We start from the raw sequence: 21,221 nt of genomic DNA, 5'->3' as shown, positions 1-21,221 counted from the left end.
GAAAAAGAAGGCAATATTTTGCTTTAAAGATGGAATTAGCACTTACACCAGCAACAGAATTAAATTACTTAGTGCTATCCTCTCAGTACAGACTCTGCCTATTGATTCATGCTGAAGGTTTCTGGAGTAGAGAATTAAAAAAAAAATTCCTGAAGGTGTTTGGACAATATCCATGTGTGCCTCACTGTTGTTTAACGTTAAAAGCTCTAATCTGAATCACAGAATCACAGAAACATAGAGTTGGAAGGGGCCATACAGGCCATCTAGTCCAACCCCCTGCTCAACGCAGGATCAGCCCAAAGCATCCTAAAGCATCCAAGAAAAGTGTTTATCCAACCTTTGCTTGAAGACTGCCAGTGAGGGGGAGCTCCTCCTCCTATTCCACTGAACTACTCTGACTGTGAAAATTTTTTTCCTGATATCTAGGCTATATCGTTGTAAAGGTAAAGTAAAGGTAAAGGTATCCCCTGTGCAAGCACTGAGTCATGTCTGACCCTTGGGGTGACGCCCTCTAGCGTTTTCATGGCAGACTCAATACGGGGTGGTTTGCCAGTGCCTTCCCCAGTCATTACCGTTTACCCCCCAGCAGCAAGCCGAGTACTCATTTTACCGACCTCGGAAGGATGGAAGGCTGAGTCAACCTTGAGCCGGCTGCTGGGATTGAACTCCCAACCTCATGGGCAAAGCTTTCAGACGGCTGCCTTACCACTCTGCACCACAAGAGGCTCATTTATCGTTGTACTTGTAGTTTAAACCCATTACTGCATGTCCTTTCCTCTGCAGCCAATGGGAACAGCATCCTGCCCTCCTCCAAATGACAACCTTTCAAATACTTAAAGAGGGCTATCATGTCCCCTCTCAACCTCCTTTTCTCCAGGTTGAACATTCCCAAGTCCCTCAACCTATCTTCATAGGGCTTGGTCCCTTAGCCCCAGATCATCCTTGTCGCTCTCCTCTGTACCCTTTCAATTTTATCTACGTCCTTCTTGAAGTGAGGCCTCCAGACCTGCACACAGGATTCCAGGTGTGGTCTGACCAGTGCCGTATACAGTGGGACTATGACATCTTGTGATTTTGACGTGATGCCCCTGTTGATACAGCCCAGAATGGCATTTGCCTTTTTTACCGCTGCATCACACTGCCTGCTCATGTTTAGCCTACAATCCACAAGTACCCCAAAGTCTCGTTCACACATAGTGTTACCTAGAAGCGTATCCCCCATCCAGTAGGCATGCTTTTCATTTTTCTGACCCAGATGCAGAACTTTACACTTACCTTTATTAAATAGACCCATTGTCGTGCCTCTGCAATAGATTAGCTCGCCCATTTGTCTTTATTAAATTGCATCTTGTTCTCATTTGCCCATTTTTCCATTGTGTTCAGACCTCATTGAACTCTGTCTCTATCTTCTGGAGTATTTGCTAGTCCTCCCAATTTGGTGTCATCTGCAAACTTGATGAGTAGTCCCTCCACCCCCTCATCTAGATCATTAATAAATATGTTAAAAAGTACCGAACCGAGCCCTGAGGTACTCCACTACTCACCGCCCTCCAGTCTGATGAAACACCATTGACAACAACTCTTTGAGTGCGGTTCTCTAACCAATTCCCTATCCACCTAACTATCTGAAAATCCAGATTGCAGTCCTTCAATTTATCCATCAGAACATCATAGGGAATCTTACCAAAAGCTTTACTAAAATCCAAGTAAACGACATCAACCGAATTTCCCCGATCCAGCAAACCTGTTACTTGGTCAAAAAAGGAAACTAGGTTGGTCTGACAGGACCTGTTGGAGACAAATCCATGCTGACTTCCTTGGATCATCAAATTGTCCTCCAGATGTTTGCAGATCGTTCCCTTTAATATCTGCTCCATTATCTTCCCCACAACAGAGGTCAGACTCACTGATCTGTAGTTTCCCGGGTCATCCTTCTTCCCTTTTTTGAAGATTGGAATAACGTTTGCTCTCTTCCAGTCCTCCGGGACATCTCCAGTCCTTAAAGAGGTCCTGAAGATGATGGACAAGGGCTGTGCAAGTTCTCTGGAAAGTTCTTTGAGCACTCTTGGGTGCATTTCATCCGGCCCAGGAGATTTGAACTCATCCAGTACAGCTAAATGCCTCTCGACAACCTCTCTGTCCATGTCAACTTGCCACCCAGACACTATCCCTTGGCTACTGTCATCTCTAGATGTGCCTAAACCCTTTGACCTGTGGGAAAAAACAGATGTAAAATAGGCGCAGAGCCTTTCTGCTTTCTCTGCATCCTCCGTTAGAATTTGGCCATCTGCACCCAACAGTGGGCCTATTGCCTCCTTTACTTTATGTTTGCTCCTCACATAACTGAAAAAGCTTTTCTTGTTACAGTGGGTTTCCCTGGTCAATCTTAGCTCACTCTCAGCTTTGGCCTTTCTGATGATTGATCTACAGTGCCTAGTAACCTGTAGGTACTCTTCTTTAGAGCTCTGTCCTTCCCTCCATTTCCTGAACATTTCCCTTTTCTTTCTTAGTTCCTCTTGAAGTTCTCTGTTCATCCAAATAGGCTTCTTAGAGCTCATGCAGTGTTTTCGTCTTTTTGGGATAGTCATAGATTGAGCATGCAATAGCTCTTGTTTGAGTAGCGCCTACCCTTCACATGATCCCTTCCCTTCTAGCATTCTTGTCCATGGTATGACACTCATCATGTCTATGAGTTTATTAAAGTTTGCCCTACGACAATCCAACATCCACGTCTGGCTACAAGCTTCCTTGCCCCTCCATCTCAAAAGGAATTCTATGAGGACATGGTCACTTTATCCTTGGGTTCCCACATCCTTCACCCCATCCACCAACTCCTGCCTGTTGGTCAGTATTAAGTCTGAACTGGCTGAACCTCTGCTTCCTAGTCAAGGCATGAAAAATGTTGCAGAGGAATTGTCTTATATATCTCCATCAAGTTGAACTAGTTGTTCAACAACTTTCAGGAAACCTCTCAAAAGCTGTTCAGATATTTCCCCTATTCCCCTGATTCAACATGAGATGAGACTTAGAGTGGCATTAAGAGCCACATCTTCACCTTACTACAACAGAGTTAAGTTTCAGCAGGGTAGCCATATTGGTTTGCAGTAGAAGAGACAGAGTCTAGCACAGGGGTAATCAAACTGCGGCCTTCCAAATGTCCATGGACTACAAATCCCATGAGTTCCTGCCAGCAACTGCTGGCAGGGGTTCATAGGAATTGTAGTCAATGGACATCTGGAGGACTGCAGTTTGACTACCCCTGCAGTGTCTGAAGCAGATCTAAACAAGAAGTTCTGGATCAGATATTACATTACTCAGAAAGTGAAGCAACAGAGATTTAGGACAGTATCTACAAAGGAGTAATGTCAATCAAAAATAATTTTTTTAACCTGTCCTTTAGTACTGCTCAGGACAGGTAACAATATTTCATAAAACAACATATACAAAGTTAAAAGTATTAATTAACATGCCTCCAACTAATATTCCAAACAGGGGTTTTGGGATCAGGAGCTGGTCTTCCGTTTCTCCAAGTGGTGGTGAGGCCAGCATTTATTGGTGGATGGTATTTTGGACCCCAACCATAAGCCTGGTGGAATAGCTCTGTCTTGTTGGCTTTGCAGACCTGGTTTGAGGGCTTGGAGAGCTTTGATGGAGATCAAAGAGGGAACTCAAGAGTGCATTCCACAAGGCTGGGGCCAGGGCTGAAAAGACCTTGGCCCGGGTCAAGGCCAATTTCACCTCGTTTTGGCCATGGATCCTTAGAAAACAGGGTTGCACTTACCTGTAACTGATGTTCATCGAGTGGCTTCTGTGCAGGCACACATGGGACTGCGATGTCGCAGGCCTGCCAAGGAGAGGAGGTAGCGAGCTATTTATCAGTCTTTAAGACTCCCAGGAGTGCTACCCCTCCCTTTTTGGAGGAGAAGATTTTCCCGCTCAAAAATCACATGACCTGGAAGGGGTTAGCACTCCTCCCTCAGTTCTCCTGAATTGCCGCCATGAGCCGATTTAAATAACTGCCCACTGTGGGGTAGGAGGGTGGGATGTGTGCCTGCACAGAAGCCACTCGATGAACATCAGTTACAGGTAAGTGCAACTCTGTTTTCATCTTCGTGGCTTCAGTGCAGTCCCACATGGGAGAATAGCAAGATCACTCACCAAGGAAGAGGGAGTGGGCACCATCACCGGAAGAGCGTTTGTAGCACTGCTCTGCCCACAGCTGCATCTGATGCGGTATCGACATCCATCGAATAATGCTTGATGAAAGTCGAAGGTACAGACCATGTGGCGGCTCTACAGACGTCCAGCAGTGGAAGATCAGCTGAGAAAGCTGCAGATGTGGCCTGTGCCTGTGTGGAATGTGCTGCAATGCGTAATGGGCATTTCCTCTTAGCGTTTTTGTAAGCTATCTTTATTGCTGAAACTATCCATCTAGATATAGTTTGTGATGTGGGTTGTCTCCCTTTATTGGGTACCTTGAAACAAATAAACAGACTTCTATGAACCCTAAATGGCTTGACTCTGTCTAAATAAAAAAGTAGTGCCCTCCTGACATTCAATGTGTGAAGGACCTGCTCCTGAATTGAGGTAGGTTGTGGACAAAACACTGGTAGGGAAATACCTTGTGCTAGGTGAAATTTCGAAGGTACTTTAGGGCAAAAAGGTAATGATGGGCGCAGCGCCACCTTATTCAGATGAAATTGAAGAAACGAGGGATCACATAAAAGGGCCTCCAATTCTCCTACTCGTCTAGCTGACGTGATGGCTACTAAGAAAGCTGTTATAAACTAGAGAAACCGTAAGTCAGTAGTAGCCAAAGGTTCGAAGGCATTGTACATCAGCCGTGCTAGCACCAATGAGAGACTCCACTGTGGTACTACACGAGGAGCTGGAGGAAAAAGATTAAACAGACCCTTCATGAAAGCCTTAACTTTATTATTAGTAAACAAAGACTTTCCTTCTACATAACTGTGTCTACTAGAAATAGCTGCCAGATGTATCTTAATGGAAGAAACTGATAATCCAGCGTCTTTTAAACCCAAAAGATATTGAAAAATTTTAGACACTGAACAGTTGAGAGGGTCTACATTATGGTCTGTGGCCCACTTTTGAAATCTATTCCACTTAAGGGCATAAGAATACCTAGTAGATGGCTTATGAGCAGCCAATAGTACCTCCGAGACACGAGGGTCTAGTCCTAAGTCGGACATAACCTCCACACTGTTAGGTGCAACCTGTAAATGTCTGGATGGAGGTGTGGGCCTAAGGAGGTGTGGCAACTTAGTGACCACAGAAGTGGGAACCATGTCTTCTGAGGCCACCAAGGAGCTACCAGGATGCAGTCTGAATTGTTGTCCCTTATTTTCACTATGACATTTTGGAGAAGTCCTAGAGGAAGGAAAGCGTAAAAAAGGAACCCAGACCACCTGAGTTGGAACGCATCTCCAAGTGACCCGTGCTCTTTGCCTGCCCTTGTGCAAAAATTGGTGCATTTCGCGTTCGGGGATGTGGCAAACAAATCTACGTCCAGCCAACCCCATCTTCGGAACACCGGAGCAAGGTACCAGTCGTGGATCTCCCATTCTGCATCCCCCAAGGAGAGACGAGTGAGTGTGTCCGCTATCATGTTTGATGTGCCGGCTATGTGAATGGCTTGAATATGCATGTGGTGTGTGATAGCATGTTTCCAAATATCTGCAGCCTCTCGGCACAGTCTTAGAGAAGATGTGCCCTCCTGCTTGTTGATGTAATATTTCGCTGTGGTACTGTCTGTTGCTATGAGCACTTGATGACCTTCGAGAAACCCTGCAAAAGAAATGAGAGCTTTTTAAATGGCCCTCAATTCTAACAGGTTAATGTGCAATTTAATGTGCAATTTCACTTCAGAGTTTGACCAGCAGCCCTGAGCCACATGGCCGGGTCTGTGCGCTCCCCATCCCTGCAGTGAAGCATCCATGTAGATTGTTACATCATGGTCCTGAATTCCATAAGGAACTCCAACTAAGAGGTTAGAAATAGAAGACCACCACTGCAAGGAACGGACCACAGCCCTGGGTATTGATAAATTCCTCCAAGGACTATCTCTTAAAGGGTTATGTGCCCTAATGAACCACGTTTGCAGAGGCTTCATATACAGACATGCAAATGGAGTTACTGCTGATGTTGATGCCATATGGCCCAATAACCTTTGCAGACACTTAATCGATTGGAATCTCTTCCTTGTCACTGTTCGAATTAAATGCACTAGAGTATGTGCTCTCCTTTGGGGAAGGAAGGCCATCGCCCGTTATGAATCCAGAATTGCCCCAATAAATTCCACTAATTTTGAAGGAGAAAGTTTGGATTTTTCCATATTATTAACTATAAAACACAAGTTTTCCAATAGGTTTATGGCCATATCCAAGTTGTTCTGCAACTGGGAAGGGGAATTTCCAATGAATAACCAATCATCTAGATACGGATAAACCGCACAACCTCTGGCCCTGACATGTGCAACTATAACACCTGTACATTTTACAAAAACTCAGGGCGTTGATGCCAGACTAAAGGGTAAAACATTGTACTCATAATGTCTTGAACCATAAGTGAAACGGAGAAATTTCCGACATGTAGTGTTAATCGAGATATGGAAGTTAGGCCTCTTTCAAGTTCAGGGTTGCATACCATTCCCCTTTGGACAGAACCCGTATTAATTCTTCTACCAATAGCATCCTGAATTTGGATATTTTAACCGACTTATTTAACTCACGTAGGTCCAAAATAGAGCGTTTCCCCCCACCTTTCTTATCGATGGCAAAAAATCTGGAATAAAACCCTCCAGAAGAGGGAGCATAACCCAGATCAGTCACTACCCCTTTTGTTACCAGAGATTCCACCTCCCGATCTAAGAATTCCGAGGAATACTGCTTTTTACGCAATGGACTATTATATGCTGAGCGAGAAAGAAACTCAATATAATAGCCACACTTTATTATTCTCAAAACCCATGAACTGGAGGTTATGGAACACCAAACTGTGTAACAGGAACTCAGTCTATCCCCAAACATTGGAGGGATATCTAGTCATTGGGTGCCCAAGCCCCCCTGGGAACCCCTCGTCACCACGAGCCCTGTTATTCGAACCTTTCTTCCCTGTATTCGAGAAAGGTCTCGAAGGGCCTGCTTGATATGATTGCCTGGGGCCGGAATACCTGTATGGTTTAAACCCAGAGACTGGGAGTATCTACTCTGCCTCTTTTGCATAGGAGTAGAATACCTAGGGTCTTTGCTGTGAGGGTGTACTTCCTCATGGTATGCAATGTATCGTCAGTCTCAGAATTAAACAACTCTTTGCCCTCAAAGGGCAAATCCTCAACCCAAGCTCTAGTGTCATGTTGTAGTGAGGATGAACAGAGCCATGCATGGCGGCGAAAAACCACCGAAGATGCCATGGCCCTCGCATGGCAGTCAGCCTGGTGCCAGGCAGCATTTAATTGCTGCTTGGTCAGCTTTAAAACCTCGTTAATAATCCCCTTTGCTTGCAGTTTATGAGCATCAGGCAAAGCATCTAGCAGAGGGGTCATTCGTTCCCACAGGAAGGTGTGGTATCTGCTCATGATGGCCTCTTAATTGGCCACCCTAAGTCCCATGGCTGTGAAGCAGTATACCTTCTTTGCCAGGTAGTCTATTTTTCTCCCCTCTATCTTGAAGGCAAGAATTGGACCACGTCCCCTTGAGGGTAAAACTGCTGGGATAATGGAATTCACTTTAGGATGGCGAAATAGGAATTGGCAATTTTTCTCCTGTACTTTCTACATTACTTCCAGTTTCCTTGAGGAAGTTGGGACAGAGGCAGGAGTTTCCCAAATAGGGAAAATGACATTCTGAATCCCTTTAATGAAGGAAAGAGAAACTGGGCCAGAACCAGGTGTATGTAATATATCCATAATTGGATCATCCAACTGTGGATCAGTTGTGAGATAATCCAAATTTAGAGCCCTGGCCATTCTTATAGAGCCTTAAATCATCAGTGGGGGAAGGTGTTGTGGGTTCCCCGACCACATCTCCTACAACAGGTAAAGTATGCACATCAGAGTCTCTCTCCATCACATTTGACTCTGATTGTAGTTCCGAATCCTCAGCCTCATACCGATGCCGAGGGCTATCGAAGTCGAGGCGTGGAGGTTCGACGTCAAGATGCGGAGCTTCAACGTCGAGACGACGGTCGATGTCGAGACGTGGAGGATCGACGTCAAGACGCGATGCCGAATGGCGTCGACGATTTCGACGCCACTCTTCATAATCTGATGGTATCATTAAGGGGACCGACACCCATGACGACGAGTGTTCATCCGATGCTTCCAATGAAGAACACCTCCGCCGTCTTCGTGGAGGATCCACCGCCACCATACAAACATCAGTCGGGGAATCTGGAGGTGTCCCCTGCAGCAACCTTGGGGAGGGAGGCGTCGATGCCATCAGATGCACAGTCCCGACATCAAGGACCTCTCGGTGCCGAGATCGACTGTGGTCTTGTTTCGATGCCAAAGTCGACGGCGTCTTTCTCTTTCTCCGCGGCTCTGGAGAAGGGGATCGTTGATGCCGAGGAGACTCTCGGCCTCGGCGAGAGTCCTGCTGCATAGCTTTCTCCAGATGCTTTGTCTTCTTTTTAGCCTTCTTTGGAGGAGGCTCTCATGTGGCCCGTTTATTGCTGGGTTGATCAGATTGTTAATTCCCCATTTTTGGAGGGGGTAGGGACGAAACCTAGGGGGTTTAAGCTCGGTGTGATCCTGACTTGGATCCCTCAAGAGTCTTTGGAGGGCAGCCATGGCTTTCTCATATAAAGCGGCTTTTAAACGCTGTGCCCTCCCATCCCTAGATTTGGGAGTCATTTTCTTACAGGCTAAGCACGCAGCTGTAATATGCCCTTCTCCCAAACATAAGAGGCACTTTGAATGGCCATCACTTTGTGCCATCGTGGCCCCACAATTGGCACACTTTTTAAACAGTGCCATTGTTGAGGAAAAAAATATACCTCCTTTGATGTTTATTTCGAAATCCAAATACCTCAGGGACTGCTGAGGTAAAATAACTGAAGCAGCTTGCTGTTCACGTTCTCTCTCACAGGCGGCAAGAAAAGAACTGAGGGAGGAGTGCTTACCCCTCCCAGGTCATGTGATTTTTGAGCGGGAAAATCTTTCTCCTCCTCCAAAAAAGGAGGGGTAGCACTCCTTGGAGTCTTAAAGACTGATAAATAGCTCACTAGCTCCTCTCCGTGGTAGGCCTGCGACATCGCAGTCCCATGTGGGACTGCACTGAAGCTACGAAGATGAAAATGTTGTTCTGCAGATCTTAGTGGTCTTGAGGGAATATAAGGGAAGAGACGGTCCAATAGATCATTTAAGGTTTTAAAATTTAAAACCAAAAGCTTGAACTCCAATCTGGAGCCAGTGAAGCTGAGAGAGCACTGATGTTATGTGTCCTCCGTTGTGTACCTGTCAGGACTTGAGGCACTGCATTTTGGACCACTTGGAGTTTATGTAACAGTCTCAAGGGTAGCCTTACGTAAAGGGAGTTGCAGAAGTCTAATCTAGTGGTGACTGTTTCATGGATTGCTCTGGCCAGGTCCAGCTCTAAGGTGCCAGCTGCTTCTCCTGACACAGGTGGAAAAGTCCTAGGCGGGCTGGGCCTCCATTGATAACGAGGATCCAAATTCACGCCCAAGCTCCTGACAGAAAGCATGTCAATTGCACTCTGTCAAGCACTGGGAGATGTATCATATGTTTCTCTGCCTGCTGTCCAAGCCAGAGGACCTTCGTCTTGGATGAATTCAACTTCAGCCAGTCCACAATGACCTCCAAACTCCTGGCCAGATAGTCTGGTGTGGTTGACAAATGGTCATCCATTAGCAGAAATAGCTGGGTGTCATCAGTGTACTGACAGAAACTTAGCCCAAAACTCCAGATCAGCAGGGTGAGAGGGTGCATATAGATTTTAAATAGCATCGAAGAAAATATGGCTCCCTGTGGGACCCAACATTTAAGGGCCCAACGGACTGGACAAACTATGAAGCTTTCTAACAAACCAGTATGTTCAATTCTGTCCAAGTGATATTTAAACCAGAATTTCTCCAAGGTGGCCATGGCCATATTACTTGAGAACACGGCATTATCCTACTGTGGGTAAAGGTAAAGGTATCCCCTGTGCAAGCACCGAGTCATGTCTGACCCTTGGGGTGACGCCCTCCAGCGTTTTCATGGCAGACTCAATACGGGGTGGTTTGCCAGTGCCTTCCCCAGTCATGACCGTTTACCCCTCAGCAAGCTGGGTACTCATTTTACCGACCTCGGAAGGATGGAAGGCTGAGTCAACCTTGAGCCGGCTGCTGGGACTGAACTCCCAGCCTCATGGGCAAAGCTTTCAGACGGCTGCCTTACCACTTTGCGCCACAAGAGGCTCTTTGCAAATTCCTTTCCTTTGAAGTGATTATTTATCCTTGGGAATAGCCCAAGGATATGGAATATGCACAGAACCAGTGGGAAAAGGAAACCACAGCACCATGCTAAAGAACTTAAAATACTGGAATCAATCATTCATGGAAGTATCAAGGCACAATGTTGGTGATCTTAAATAAAAATAAAAAAATAGCCCAACATCGTGTATCCCCCCGCCCCTTCTAGTCTGAACTTGGCAGAGCTGGTCTGCTCTCACCAGGACCAATTTATAGGAGCTAGCTATACTCTTCACAGCTCTGCTTTTCCCTTTCCTATGTGCTAATAAATTTAGCATTAACACATTGAAGACAGCCTGTACTAGCCACAATTAACCTCTAAGAAAAACCAACCATAGAGGACATAAATAAACCTACTCTTATTTACAAGAGCTGCAGGTTATAACAAAGCAAGAAAACACAGAAAACAGGAAAGGTACAATACAAAGCTTCTACCCAGTACATATAGTAAAATCCTTACCAAAAAAGCTTTCAAAACTAGCAAGGCACTTCTACCAAGAAGAAGTCAGCAACAGACTTAAGAGTATTATGATACAAAAAGGCAAGGGGTGAACTCTATACAAAACAGCATGGCTTCTGCCATCCACCATTTTTAAACAAGCCACCTGCTTGGATTAGTGAGTCACTCCTGAGAGAGTATAGCAAAAAAACTCATGCTAGAAATCACTCCACGGCTGTGAGGATGAAATGATTCCACAACTGGAAATAAACCTTGTTCACAGAAAACTAGCCTTTCAGGCAAGAATCCTTCTCTTCAGGTTATCTAACATTATAGAATCATAGAATCATAGAGTTGGAAGGGGCCATACAGGCCATCTAGTCCAACCCCCTGCTCAACGCAGGATTAGCCCTAACATTCTTTTTGTTTTAATGCAGTGGTCCCCAACCCCCGGTCCGCAAACTGGTACCTGTCCGTGGAGCAGTCAGTACCGGGCCGCAGCTCCTCCTCGTCCTCCTCTCCAGCTGATGCCTCGGGGGCTGCCCTCCACTTTGCTGCCGGCTCACCTTTGGTGCTCTCCAGCGGCCACCATGGCTGGGGCTCCCCTTCGGCATGGCACTGCGCAGCTGCTGCTGGCAGTGCCCCCCAGCAGGCAGCGGGAAGTTAGGGGCACCGGCAGGAAAGCAAGTGGAGTGGGGGCTCAGGCGGCGGTGGCGACATCCCTCAGCAAAAGACTACCCTCCCCCCGGGCCTCAGTAAAATTGTCAAGCGTTGATCGGTCCCTGGTGAAAAAAAGGTTGGGGACCACTGTTTTAATGGATATTTAATGGATTAATTTTGCCTACAATGACTTGTCTAGAAAGCACAGGGGGCTGCAAAAGAGTGCAAAATAACTTATTCTATTTCATTCTTTCAACTTGTACCTCCCTACAAATTTATGGTCTACCACTATGTGACTTGGGAGTAAAAGTGCAGTCAACATTAAAAAATGCAAAAGAAAAACTCACTTGTCCCTTGAAGCTCCCAAAGCTAGAACAATGGGATCAGCAATCTCCAGCATTGACTGCAGGATGGATGCAACCACAATGAAAAGGATAATACTGAGTAGGAAGGCCCGATGGACAACTTGCAGTTCTATCAAGCCGGTCTGCACGGCCAGGATCAAAAGTGTGACTCCTTCTGTCATCCCTCTTGCATTATGAAAACATAAAAGGGAAACATAAAATATGCATTATTAATTACCTTGATTCCATATTAAAAATGCATGAGTACAAAACAGCCATCATCCCACAATTCTTTACATCAAAACATTGGCACATTATCCCAGGTGGTGGCCTTCATCAAACCAACATGCTGCCCACAAGCTACCAATTGCAAAACCCCAATAAAGACTGTGTAGACTTGAATTCAAATCTCTGTTTATTTGTTCACGGAGTAAGCTGGGGTCAGTGGCCAACTTTCAGCATTAACTATTATTATTAGTCTTATCTAAAACAGTTATTAGAGTGACTCTAACTTACAGACCTGTTAAGAATGAAACTTTACACATTCAATGAGAAGTATTTTGTAATGAAATATTTGTTTACATGCTATCTTTGTTTCCCTGAACCCTTTGATTCTTGGCTCACTTTTTACTATTTCTGGTTTGAAACATTTTTCAGCACTTTCTAGAGATCACATATAATCTGTAAATCACTCCTTGAGAGTGGTATAAATGAAAGAGTAAGGGGTAAGTAGGAGGAGAAAGGGGCGGGGTGAGTCCTGGATAAAAAGTCGAGGGGGCCAATCGGAAGGTGCAAAGCGCCTTCCGATTGGCCCCTCCGCCTATTGCCAGAAGGAAAGCTGTCTCTGGCTCGCTCGAGACCGCCGTGCTGAGCCCAGCCGCCAACTGGGAAGGGCAGCAAACCAACGCCACACGAGGAAGCCCCGACGAGGAGTGCGCCATGGCCTGGGACGGCGGCTTGGCCAGGGGAGGGGTAAGGGCACGTCGGTGCCAGGAGGAGAACCGTGGGGGGGGGCAGAGGGGGGAAACGCCTCCCTAGGACTCCATGTTCTCCTCGCGGGGCGCCATGACCGCCCAAGGCAATGGGCTGTGTGAGGACCACGTCGCCGCCGAGCTGCCCATGGGCCCCCGAAGGCCTGTAGCTATGCCACAGACTCAGGGAGACCCGTTGCCAGAGGCCCGAACTGGCAGCTTTGCGGTCACAAGGGCCTAGGCTTGGGAAGAGGCTGGCTTGCCAGCTCGCTCCGGAGCGGCATGCTGAGGCCAGCTGGCCAGCAACTAGACACGGCTCGCGAGGTTAGTGCACATTCGGGGCAGGGAAGCCATTCGCGTTCCCCCCCCCCTCACGGTGAGCCGTCCCCGGAGTGTGTGTGTTGATGCGTCCACGCACACGCGAGAGAGGGTGAGGAAGACAGAAAGGAGATAAAGGGATGGATGGATGGATGGATGGATGGGTGGAAGGAAGGAAGGAAGGAAGGAAGGAAGGAAGGAAGGAAGGAAGGAAGGAAGGAAGGAAGGAAGGAAGGAAGGAAGGAAGGAAGGAAGAGGGAGAGAAACAGAGATTGTTTTGTTGTCAATGGTGTTTCATCAGACTGGAGGGAGGTGAGTAGCGGGGTACCTCAGGGCTCGGTGCTTGGTCCGGTACTTTTTAACATATTTATTAATGATCTAGATGAAAGGGTGGAGGGACTACTCATCAAGATTGCAGATGACACCAAATTGGGAGGAGTGGCAAATACTCCAGAAGATAGAGACAGAGTTCAATGAGATCTGAACACAATGGAAAAATGGGCAAATGAGAACAAGATGCAGTTTAATAAAGATAAGTGTAAAGTTCTGCATCTGGGTCAGAAAAATGAGAAGCATGCCTACTGGATGGGGGATACGCTTCTAGGTAGCACTGTGTGTGAACGAGACCTTGGGGTACTTGTGGATTGTAAACTAAACATGAGCAGGCAGTGTGATGCAGCGGTAAAATAGGCAAATGCCATTTTGGGCTGTATCAACAGAGGCATCACATCAAAATCACAAGATGTCATAGTCCCATTGTATACGGCACTGGTCAGACCACACTTGGAGTACTGTGTGCAGTTCTGGAGGCCTCACTTCAAGAAGGACGTAGATAAAATTGAAAGGGTACAGAGGAGAGTGACGAGGATGATCTGGGGCCAAGGGACCAAGCCCTATGAAGATAGGTTGAGGGACTTGGGAATCTTCAGCCTGGAGAAAAGGAGGTTGAGAGGGGACATGATAGCCCTCGTTAAGTATTTGAAAGGTTGTCACTTGGAGGAGGGCAGGATGCTGTTCCCACTGGCTGTAGAGGAAAGGACGTGCAGTAATGGATTTAAACTACAACGATATAGGCTAGATATCAGGTAAAATTTTTTGACAGTCAGAGTAGTTCAGCAGCAGAATAGGCTGCCTAGGGAGGTGGTGAGCTCCCCCTCACTGGCAGTCTTCAAGCAAAGGTTGGATACAGTCTTTTCTTTGATGCTATAGGATGCTTTGGGCTGATCCTGCGTTGAGCAGGGGGTTGGAATACATGGCCTGTATGACCCCTTCCAACTCTATGTTTTTGTGATTCTATGAGATGGCGAGGTAGAGGCAGAGAGAGAGAGAGAGAGAGAGAGAGAGAAAGAGAAAGAGATAGAAAGCAGACAGAGAGCAAGGAAGGAAGGAAGGAGAGAAAGGGAGATAAAGGAAAGAAATAAAGGAAGAAGGACAGAAAGTGAGACAGAAGAGGAAGGCATGGATGGGGGAGATAAAGGAGGTAAAGGCATGGATGAATGGGTGGGTAGAAGGATAGAAGGAAGGAAGGAAGAAAGAAAGACAGAGAGAGAGGATGATAGATAGATAGATAGATAGATAGATAGATAGATAGATAGATAGATAGATAGATAGATAGATAGATAGATAGATAGATAGATAGATAGATAGAGGCAGAAATAGAGAGAAAGAGGCAGAAAGGAGATAGAGAAAGAAAGGAAGAAAGGGATGAAGACACACTACAAGCCAAGACACTCTCTAACCCACCCTTTCTAGCACCCGTTGTATTTACACGTATAACGCGATCTAAATCTAGTAACCAAATAAATGCCTATTTTTATGCCAGACCATAATAAGAAAGGGAAAGTGCTTTCAACTGCTTCTCCCTGCTACTTAAATGTGTTGAAGATAAATTGTTTCTTTTGGCACATACTAAGTAAAAGTGAGTGTATCCTATCTTTTTCATGTGTGGAAGACATATCACAAGGCATTTAAAAAACAACAACAAAACAAATAAAATAATGTAAATAATCTGTTCTACATTCAGCTACATGTTGCTTCAGCCCCTTGTGCTATTGGTTGCACACGTGGAACTGTGCTCAATACATTTGCCTTTCTGCTCATGCATCATTGGATTCAACCCTCAATGTATGTAACATGATAGCTAGCAAATGCAGATACATTTCCACCAAACTTGGCCAAGACAGAATGAAGAAGAAAGAAAAAAGGGGGAAAATTCTGTAAGGAAGTCTTGGCTGAAGTAGTTTTGGGAAAGGCTTTGAAAAGGCAAGTGGAATAAAAGGGGCAAATGTGGAAAAGAGGTAAAGCAAAGGAACCTTAAACAGCAAATATTCTACAAAGCTAGCAAAAGTTGATCACAGAATGATAATCAAGAAGTCCGAAGACACTAATGGAAACGAGGAGGAAAGAATATGTATCTGTATATTTGGGACACTGAAGTAGATCTTTGGATAATGACTTCAAACAATGTAAAAGCTAAAGTGCCTTTACTGAAAGAAATATCTAAAGAAATTCATGGTAGCCTGTGTTTTAACGTCAAATCCTATGACCATGGACACATGGGCTCAAAAGACTAAGACGATTCTTTTAATACTCTTTTTTGCTGTTCACTATTTGTTTCAGTTTGGTACAAATGGCTTGGTTCCAGGGGTTAGACACTTTTCACTGCACACTTACCTATTCATTGCAGGGTCATTCATGAATGCTCGATAGCCTTGCAGGTAAAACTTGCAGAGAGTCAGAACTCCCAGAGCAACAAAGGAGACTGTAAACACCAAACCCAGGAGAGAATAAGGAGTACTACAGCATTCTGCAATACTAGGAGACAACACAGCTGGATTAGTACTCTGGACAGGCCAATAAGCTTTGAATTCAAAACAAGGAAAGATAAAAGATTGATCATTCAGCTGAAACATCAATATGAAGCTTGTCAGGTTCTACAGATACCAGCGACAGCAGGTTTACCCAAAGTAAATTCATCAGTGGGATTCTAGACTTTGAAAAGATTCTTATAAACATAAATTTAGCAAAGAGCAGCATGTGTCAGCTGGGCTCACTAAGCTGGACTCCCTAACTATGCACTAGCAAGACCAAACCATCTGGGGGCACTGATCTCCTTGCATTTTAATAAGATATCAATGGCCCCAAAAGAATGCTTTCACTTTGTTCATTAACTTGAAATGTTAATTAGAGGAGTCTTGCTCTAATGTAAGAGACTCCTTTGGTTATTTTAATGGTAGAAAGGCAGGGTATGGGTATCCAAAATAGAGATTCATATCCTGCTTATCATTAAAATGCTATACTGTAAGCATTCAAACACTTACAGGCTTAAAAATGCATAAATAACTATTTTAAAATGATAAACATTTCTCCCCCCTAAAGAAAGCTGCAACAGTGCTTTTCTTATGCTGTGATAACAGGTAGCAACCTTTCTGACTGAATACTGAGACAACAGAATGAGACATAGACCAATTTACCTAGGACATTCCATATGCCCCCCTATTACACATACAAGGCAACATATATCTGTGCACAATGTCACACATACTGCAATCCTTCCATATCAAAGCTGTGACGGAAAGATTGTAAAAAAATCTTATGCTGTACATGAAGCTATTAATGAGAAACCTCCCCTCCATCAGGCATACAGCATTTTCATATGGCACATGTGGTTGATTTTCCTTTTTGTTTGTAGGAAGCAGATTTACTCAAGAGCACAAGGAATATACCCTGGCAACTGCCAGTTACAGACAAGTGTTAAGTACCTTGTTAGAAAGAGAAAGAGAAGCCTCTCTCTAGAGGCAGGCTGATCACGCGTGCTGAAGTAGGAGTAAATCTGAAGAGCAAACAACACAAGCCAGAAGACCATGAAGAGAACGGGAACCACAAGCTGGTTCCACAGAGACATTCCCAAGGCAAGAAGGCCATACACCTCGACCACCTGCACAGATCAAAAGCATAAGATTGATGTTTTCTTCTCCAAAAATAAAAAATGCATTCTTAGCCCAAAAAGAAGCTAAGTATTTACAGTACTTCAGAACCTGAAAAATAGTTTTTTAAAAAGTTATTTTTGTTACATTGTTGCTGGCAAAAAACTTGGAAAATGTCACACTGTGTGACATTTTGTAGTAACCTTTAAAGCCCTAAGCAGTCTGGGACCTTCATATCTGTGGGACTGCCTCCTTCCCTATGTCCCTCAAAGGAGCATTGGCTCCGGCACACAAAATCTGCTGAAGATCTCTGGCCTTAGAGAAGTAAAGCAGGCCTCATTCAGAGCTAGGGCCTTCGTGGCCCTGGCACTGGCCTGATGGAATACTCTCCCAGAGGAGATCAGGACCCTGAGGGACCTACAACAGTTCCACAGGATCTGTAAGACAGAACTGCTCCTCTGAGCCTATGTTAAGGCCCAAATATGCACCAATAAACTGGCCTCGTGCACTGTATATACATCCATAACACTAAATCTAATTTTAATATCTGGATTAGCACTTTCTCCCCATCCCGCCCCTCAAACTGTCAAGGAAGAAGGGCTACCCCTGAACAGCATGGTATAGGAAATAAAAAACAGTGATTTAAATTATTTATTATGATTAGCCTTCTGTATTTTATTATGGAACTAGCTTCAAAGCCCATTCCTAAGAACGGCCAGGCAGCTTAAGGTGGCTTTAGGCCGCAGCTCGTAGCCATATCAAGTGTGGCAGGCAGGGACTGGGCAGCTCAGTAGCAGGGCCGAGACAGAGCTCCTTAGCAGGCAGTCAGAAGGCCGGGAGGCCCTCGTTAGCAAGCCCGCCACCAAGAACCTTTGCCCAGGGCCCTCTCACCTGCTGCACTGAGGCATCTGAGAGCAAAGAGGCTAGAATCCAGGGCTGGAGCGCGGGAGCCGCAGGGGCAGGACCAATGAGGACAAAGCTGGCTGCACACTGATTGGCCTTATTCCAACTTGGACAGCCGGACACGTCCCACCCCCTAGGCTGTTTCAGAAATATATAGAGGAACAATAATAGATAAGGATATTTAAATTGATTTGAATCTGTGACATTTTATTATGGTGTAAACTACCCTGAGCTCCTTGGATGAGTGGTATAAAAATGCAATGAATGAATTAATGAATACAACATGTGTCATAAACATGAATCACCATTTCCCCCTCCTCTTTGCTGCTGTTGGTGTTTAAGAGTTGACAATGCAAATATCACCTGGTGGGTCTGACCGCATGATCACCCCACTCTCCCATGGCTTGCCTCACTGCAGCAGGCATCCTGCATCAAGCTGCACACCATTTAGACGAAGGAGGTACCTAACCCCTTTAAGCTCAGTGATATTCTGTGAAAAGTGTTAATGAGGAACAACTGTGGAGTAACAGAGGACTGGAAAATAATCAAGTGAAGATCAAAATGTTATCAAGAATGAAGGTGCAAAATAAAGGCAAGCAGCTTTGCACCATGCTTTTGTGCCTAATTATCAATTCAGCCTTTTGAGAGTGGTAGAAGGAACTTCTGCTTATCTAGAGTATACATTCACAATCAAGAGGCTAAAAATACTCGTGACAAGATTAAAAAAAAAACAATCATAGTAAACTGCAATGCAAACTTGGACAAGTGACACAAGATGGCCAGCTGGATCCAGCAATCATATGGCCCAAGGATCATGGATCTTTGTGCAAGGATTTTGATTATAGTTAATGTCACCTCCAGGAGAAAACAAAGTCAAACTGAGTGAAGGCAACTTCATAAACAAGAGCAAAAATTATAGTGTAAAATCAGAAAATTAAATCAAATTTTGTCAAGATACAGCAAATTAGGGAAAACATATAGCCTTGTTAACAGGTTAGCCCTCCAATTCATTTTGGTCCATATACCTTTGTTCTTATTGTCAATGAAACAAGATTCTGATTATAATATGTTATTAGTAAAAGGGGTTAGTCCTAACCCTAAATTACATGACGTTAGAATCGTAACATAAAACCTATTCAGAACTATAATTATACTCTGATTGCAGGCATTTTGTCTGAAAAGCTATTCAGGAAAATAATAACTTACATAATACCACTTTAATGTATTACATAGTTCTATTTTTAACCACAATTAATTTTTAAATTAGTTTTGCTATTATCCAAACAGCTGGTTGTAAATATCATCAAAATCATTCGAATAGCATCAATAACTGAATGGCATAATTTGCAGAATGAAGTAGAAGAACCAAAGCTGAGTAGGATTGTCTAATTTGAAAGTTTTTCTTCTTATGATGAAACTGTGTGACATTTTATAGTAACCAGAAATCATATTTTGAGATCTTGACAATATTAGTCTTTAAAAGAATGGGGTGAATCCTAATTTCTACTGCTAAAAGATGCTTCTGCCAGTAGAAAAAGTCAATTTTTACTAATTCTTCCTTAAAACAGCAACTTCCTCCCAACTGCTCCTGGGATCCTACAGACCCCTGGAGGCACAATTATAGGAAGGCACTATGAGTTACAGTGGGAAAAGGGAAAGTTAAACTTCCAAAAACACCATTCCACTCAGCCTAGAACGGACCCATCCTAAGATATTTCTTTTGCAATTTTAAAGCTGCAATGAGCTGTGCTTTTGTTACAATGTTCTTTTTGTGAACTGACCTGAGTAGATAAAGGATTTGTTGTTGCCCCCCCCCCCCCCGCATCAAAGCAGGGCATATTTATTTTAAATGAAAGTGAAGGGCAAAGTAAGGAATATTTGATTAGATGGGTTCTCCAAATTTAACTGGTGATTCATATAATCCAGAGAGACAAAATACCCCATTTTATCCAGCAGCCACTGCAGCATGATACAACAACTGTCTTGAAACTTGGTCCTCAATTGGGATGTGAGTGTCCTGCATAGTGCAGGGGGTTGGACTAGATGACCCAACTCCATGATACTGTGTGAGAGATTCACACATAGGAGATGGCAAGGGCATAAATGTGTGTGTGGGAAAAATACACTTTAAAAGAATGTATTGAAAGGTGAAGAGAGGAAGTGAAGAAAGGAGACAGTACAGGGAGGCAAGTTCACTATGGACAGGACTAAATATATCTAAGTGACAACTCCTTCATCCTAGGAGAGACAGTTTCTGGCTTTAGTAGCCCAGTCCAATACTGGCTACTTGTTATTAAATATCTTTTCAATCTTCCCCCCACAAAGACAGCTTGATTTACTCTACATGATGTTCAGCATGAAAATAATACTGTGCATCTCTACATGACTTTAAGGCAGTGGTTCCCAACCTTCCTAATGCCATGACCCTTTTATACAGTTCCTCATGTTGTGGTGATCCCCAACCATAAAATTATGACCTTGAGCACATGCAGCGACGATTCAGAGAACTCAGAGAACTCAGTCTCCGCGGATCTGTAGGACACTCAGGATGCCGTTCCCGGTTCCTGGGGCGACCGACGAGCGAGATTTGCATATCTGCTCAGGTCTGCCAGGTGCATTTGCTCCTGACCCTCTGCTTGGCTCAAGAGCTTGGCACAGACCAGGCTAGCACGGCGCTATCTTCAGTCGTTCTCGACTGCAAGCCACTTTGAGCCTCCTTCAAGTAGGGAAAAGCGGCATATAAGAACCAACTCTTCTTCTTCTTCTTCTTCTGCTTCTTCTTCTGCTTCTTCTTCTTCTTCTATAAATTGTTTTTTTCCAGGGTTTCTCAGTTCAGTTCTGCCTCTTGTCCCACCATGCCGATCTTGCTCTTTTCCTCTGCTCCAGACAGACAAACGCTCTATCTCAGTCTACCCCACAAAGCTGTTGTGTAGATGGCGCCTCCCCCCCAGCAAGATGCTTGTCCTGCCGTGACCCCTGTGAAAGGGTCGTTCAACCCCCAAAGGGGTACTGACCCCCAGGTTGAGAACCACTGCTTTAAGGCATTCAGACCACATTATTCCAGCATTTATTATATGGCAGTATTACACACAGGAAGCATATAATAATATAAATTATGTAACCAAGTTGATACAGTATGCCTGCAGACTGACTGGGCAATCCCCCTAAAAAC

At 44.7% G+C, this 21,221-nt stretch overlaps 1 protein-coding gene across 5 annotated transcripts in view; it reads right to left on the bottom strand.

The window, feature by feature from the left end:
- Window positions 1–21,221, bottom strand: part of RNF145 (ring finger protein 145) — a 214,941-nt gene that overhangs the window by 9,934 nt on the left and 183,786 nt on the right. For 2 of the 5 annotated variants that reach the window (XR_013229158.1, XR_013229160.1), the window contains 4 exons: window positions 16,982–17,157; window positions 15,894–16,034; window positions 11,935–12,117; window positions 4,159–5,805 (listed from right to left, as the gene is read on the bottom strand). Coding sequence is in view for 2 of the 5 variants with exons in the window: in XM_077326384.1 (XP_077182499.1) it covers window positions 11,935–12,117; window positions 15,894–16,034; window positions 16,982–17,157 (500 nt within the window). In the remaining 3 variants the exon portion in view is untranslated. Of the gene's footprint in view, window positions 1–4; window positions 3,845–4,158; window positions 5,806–11,934; window positions 12,118–15,893; window positions 16,035–16,981; window positions 17,158–21,221 lie in introns of those variants that run through there. The other 3 variants (XM_077326384.1, XM_077326385.1, XR_013229159.1) reach the window with 2 other exon arrangements.

This window comes from Paroedura picta, chromosome 3 (genome assembly GCF_049243985.1).
Source record: "Paroedura picta isolate Pp20150507F chromosome 3, Ppicta_v3.0, whole genome shotgun sequence".
NCBI lineage: Eukaryota > Metazoa > Chordata > Lepidosauria > Squamata > Gekkonidae > Paroedura > Paroedura picta.
Note: the sequence above shows the minus strand (reverse complement) of the source record. Positions and strands in the feature narration are given on the sequence as shown.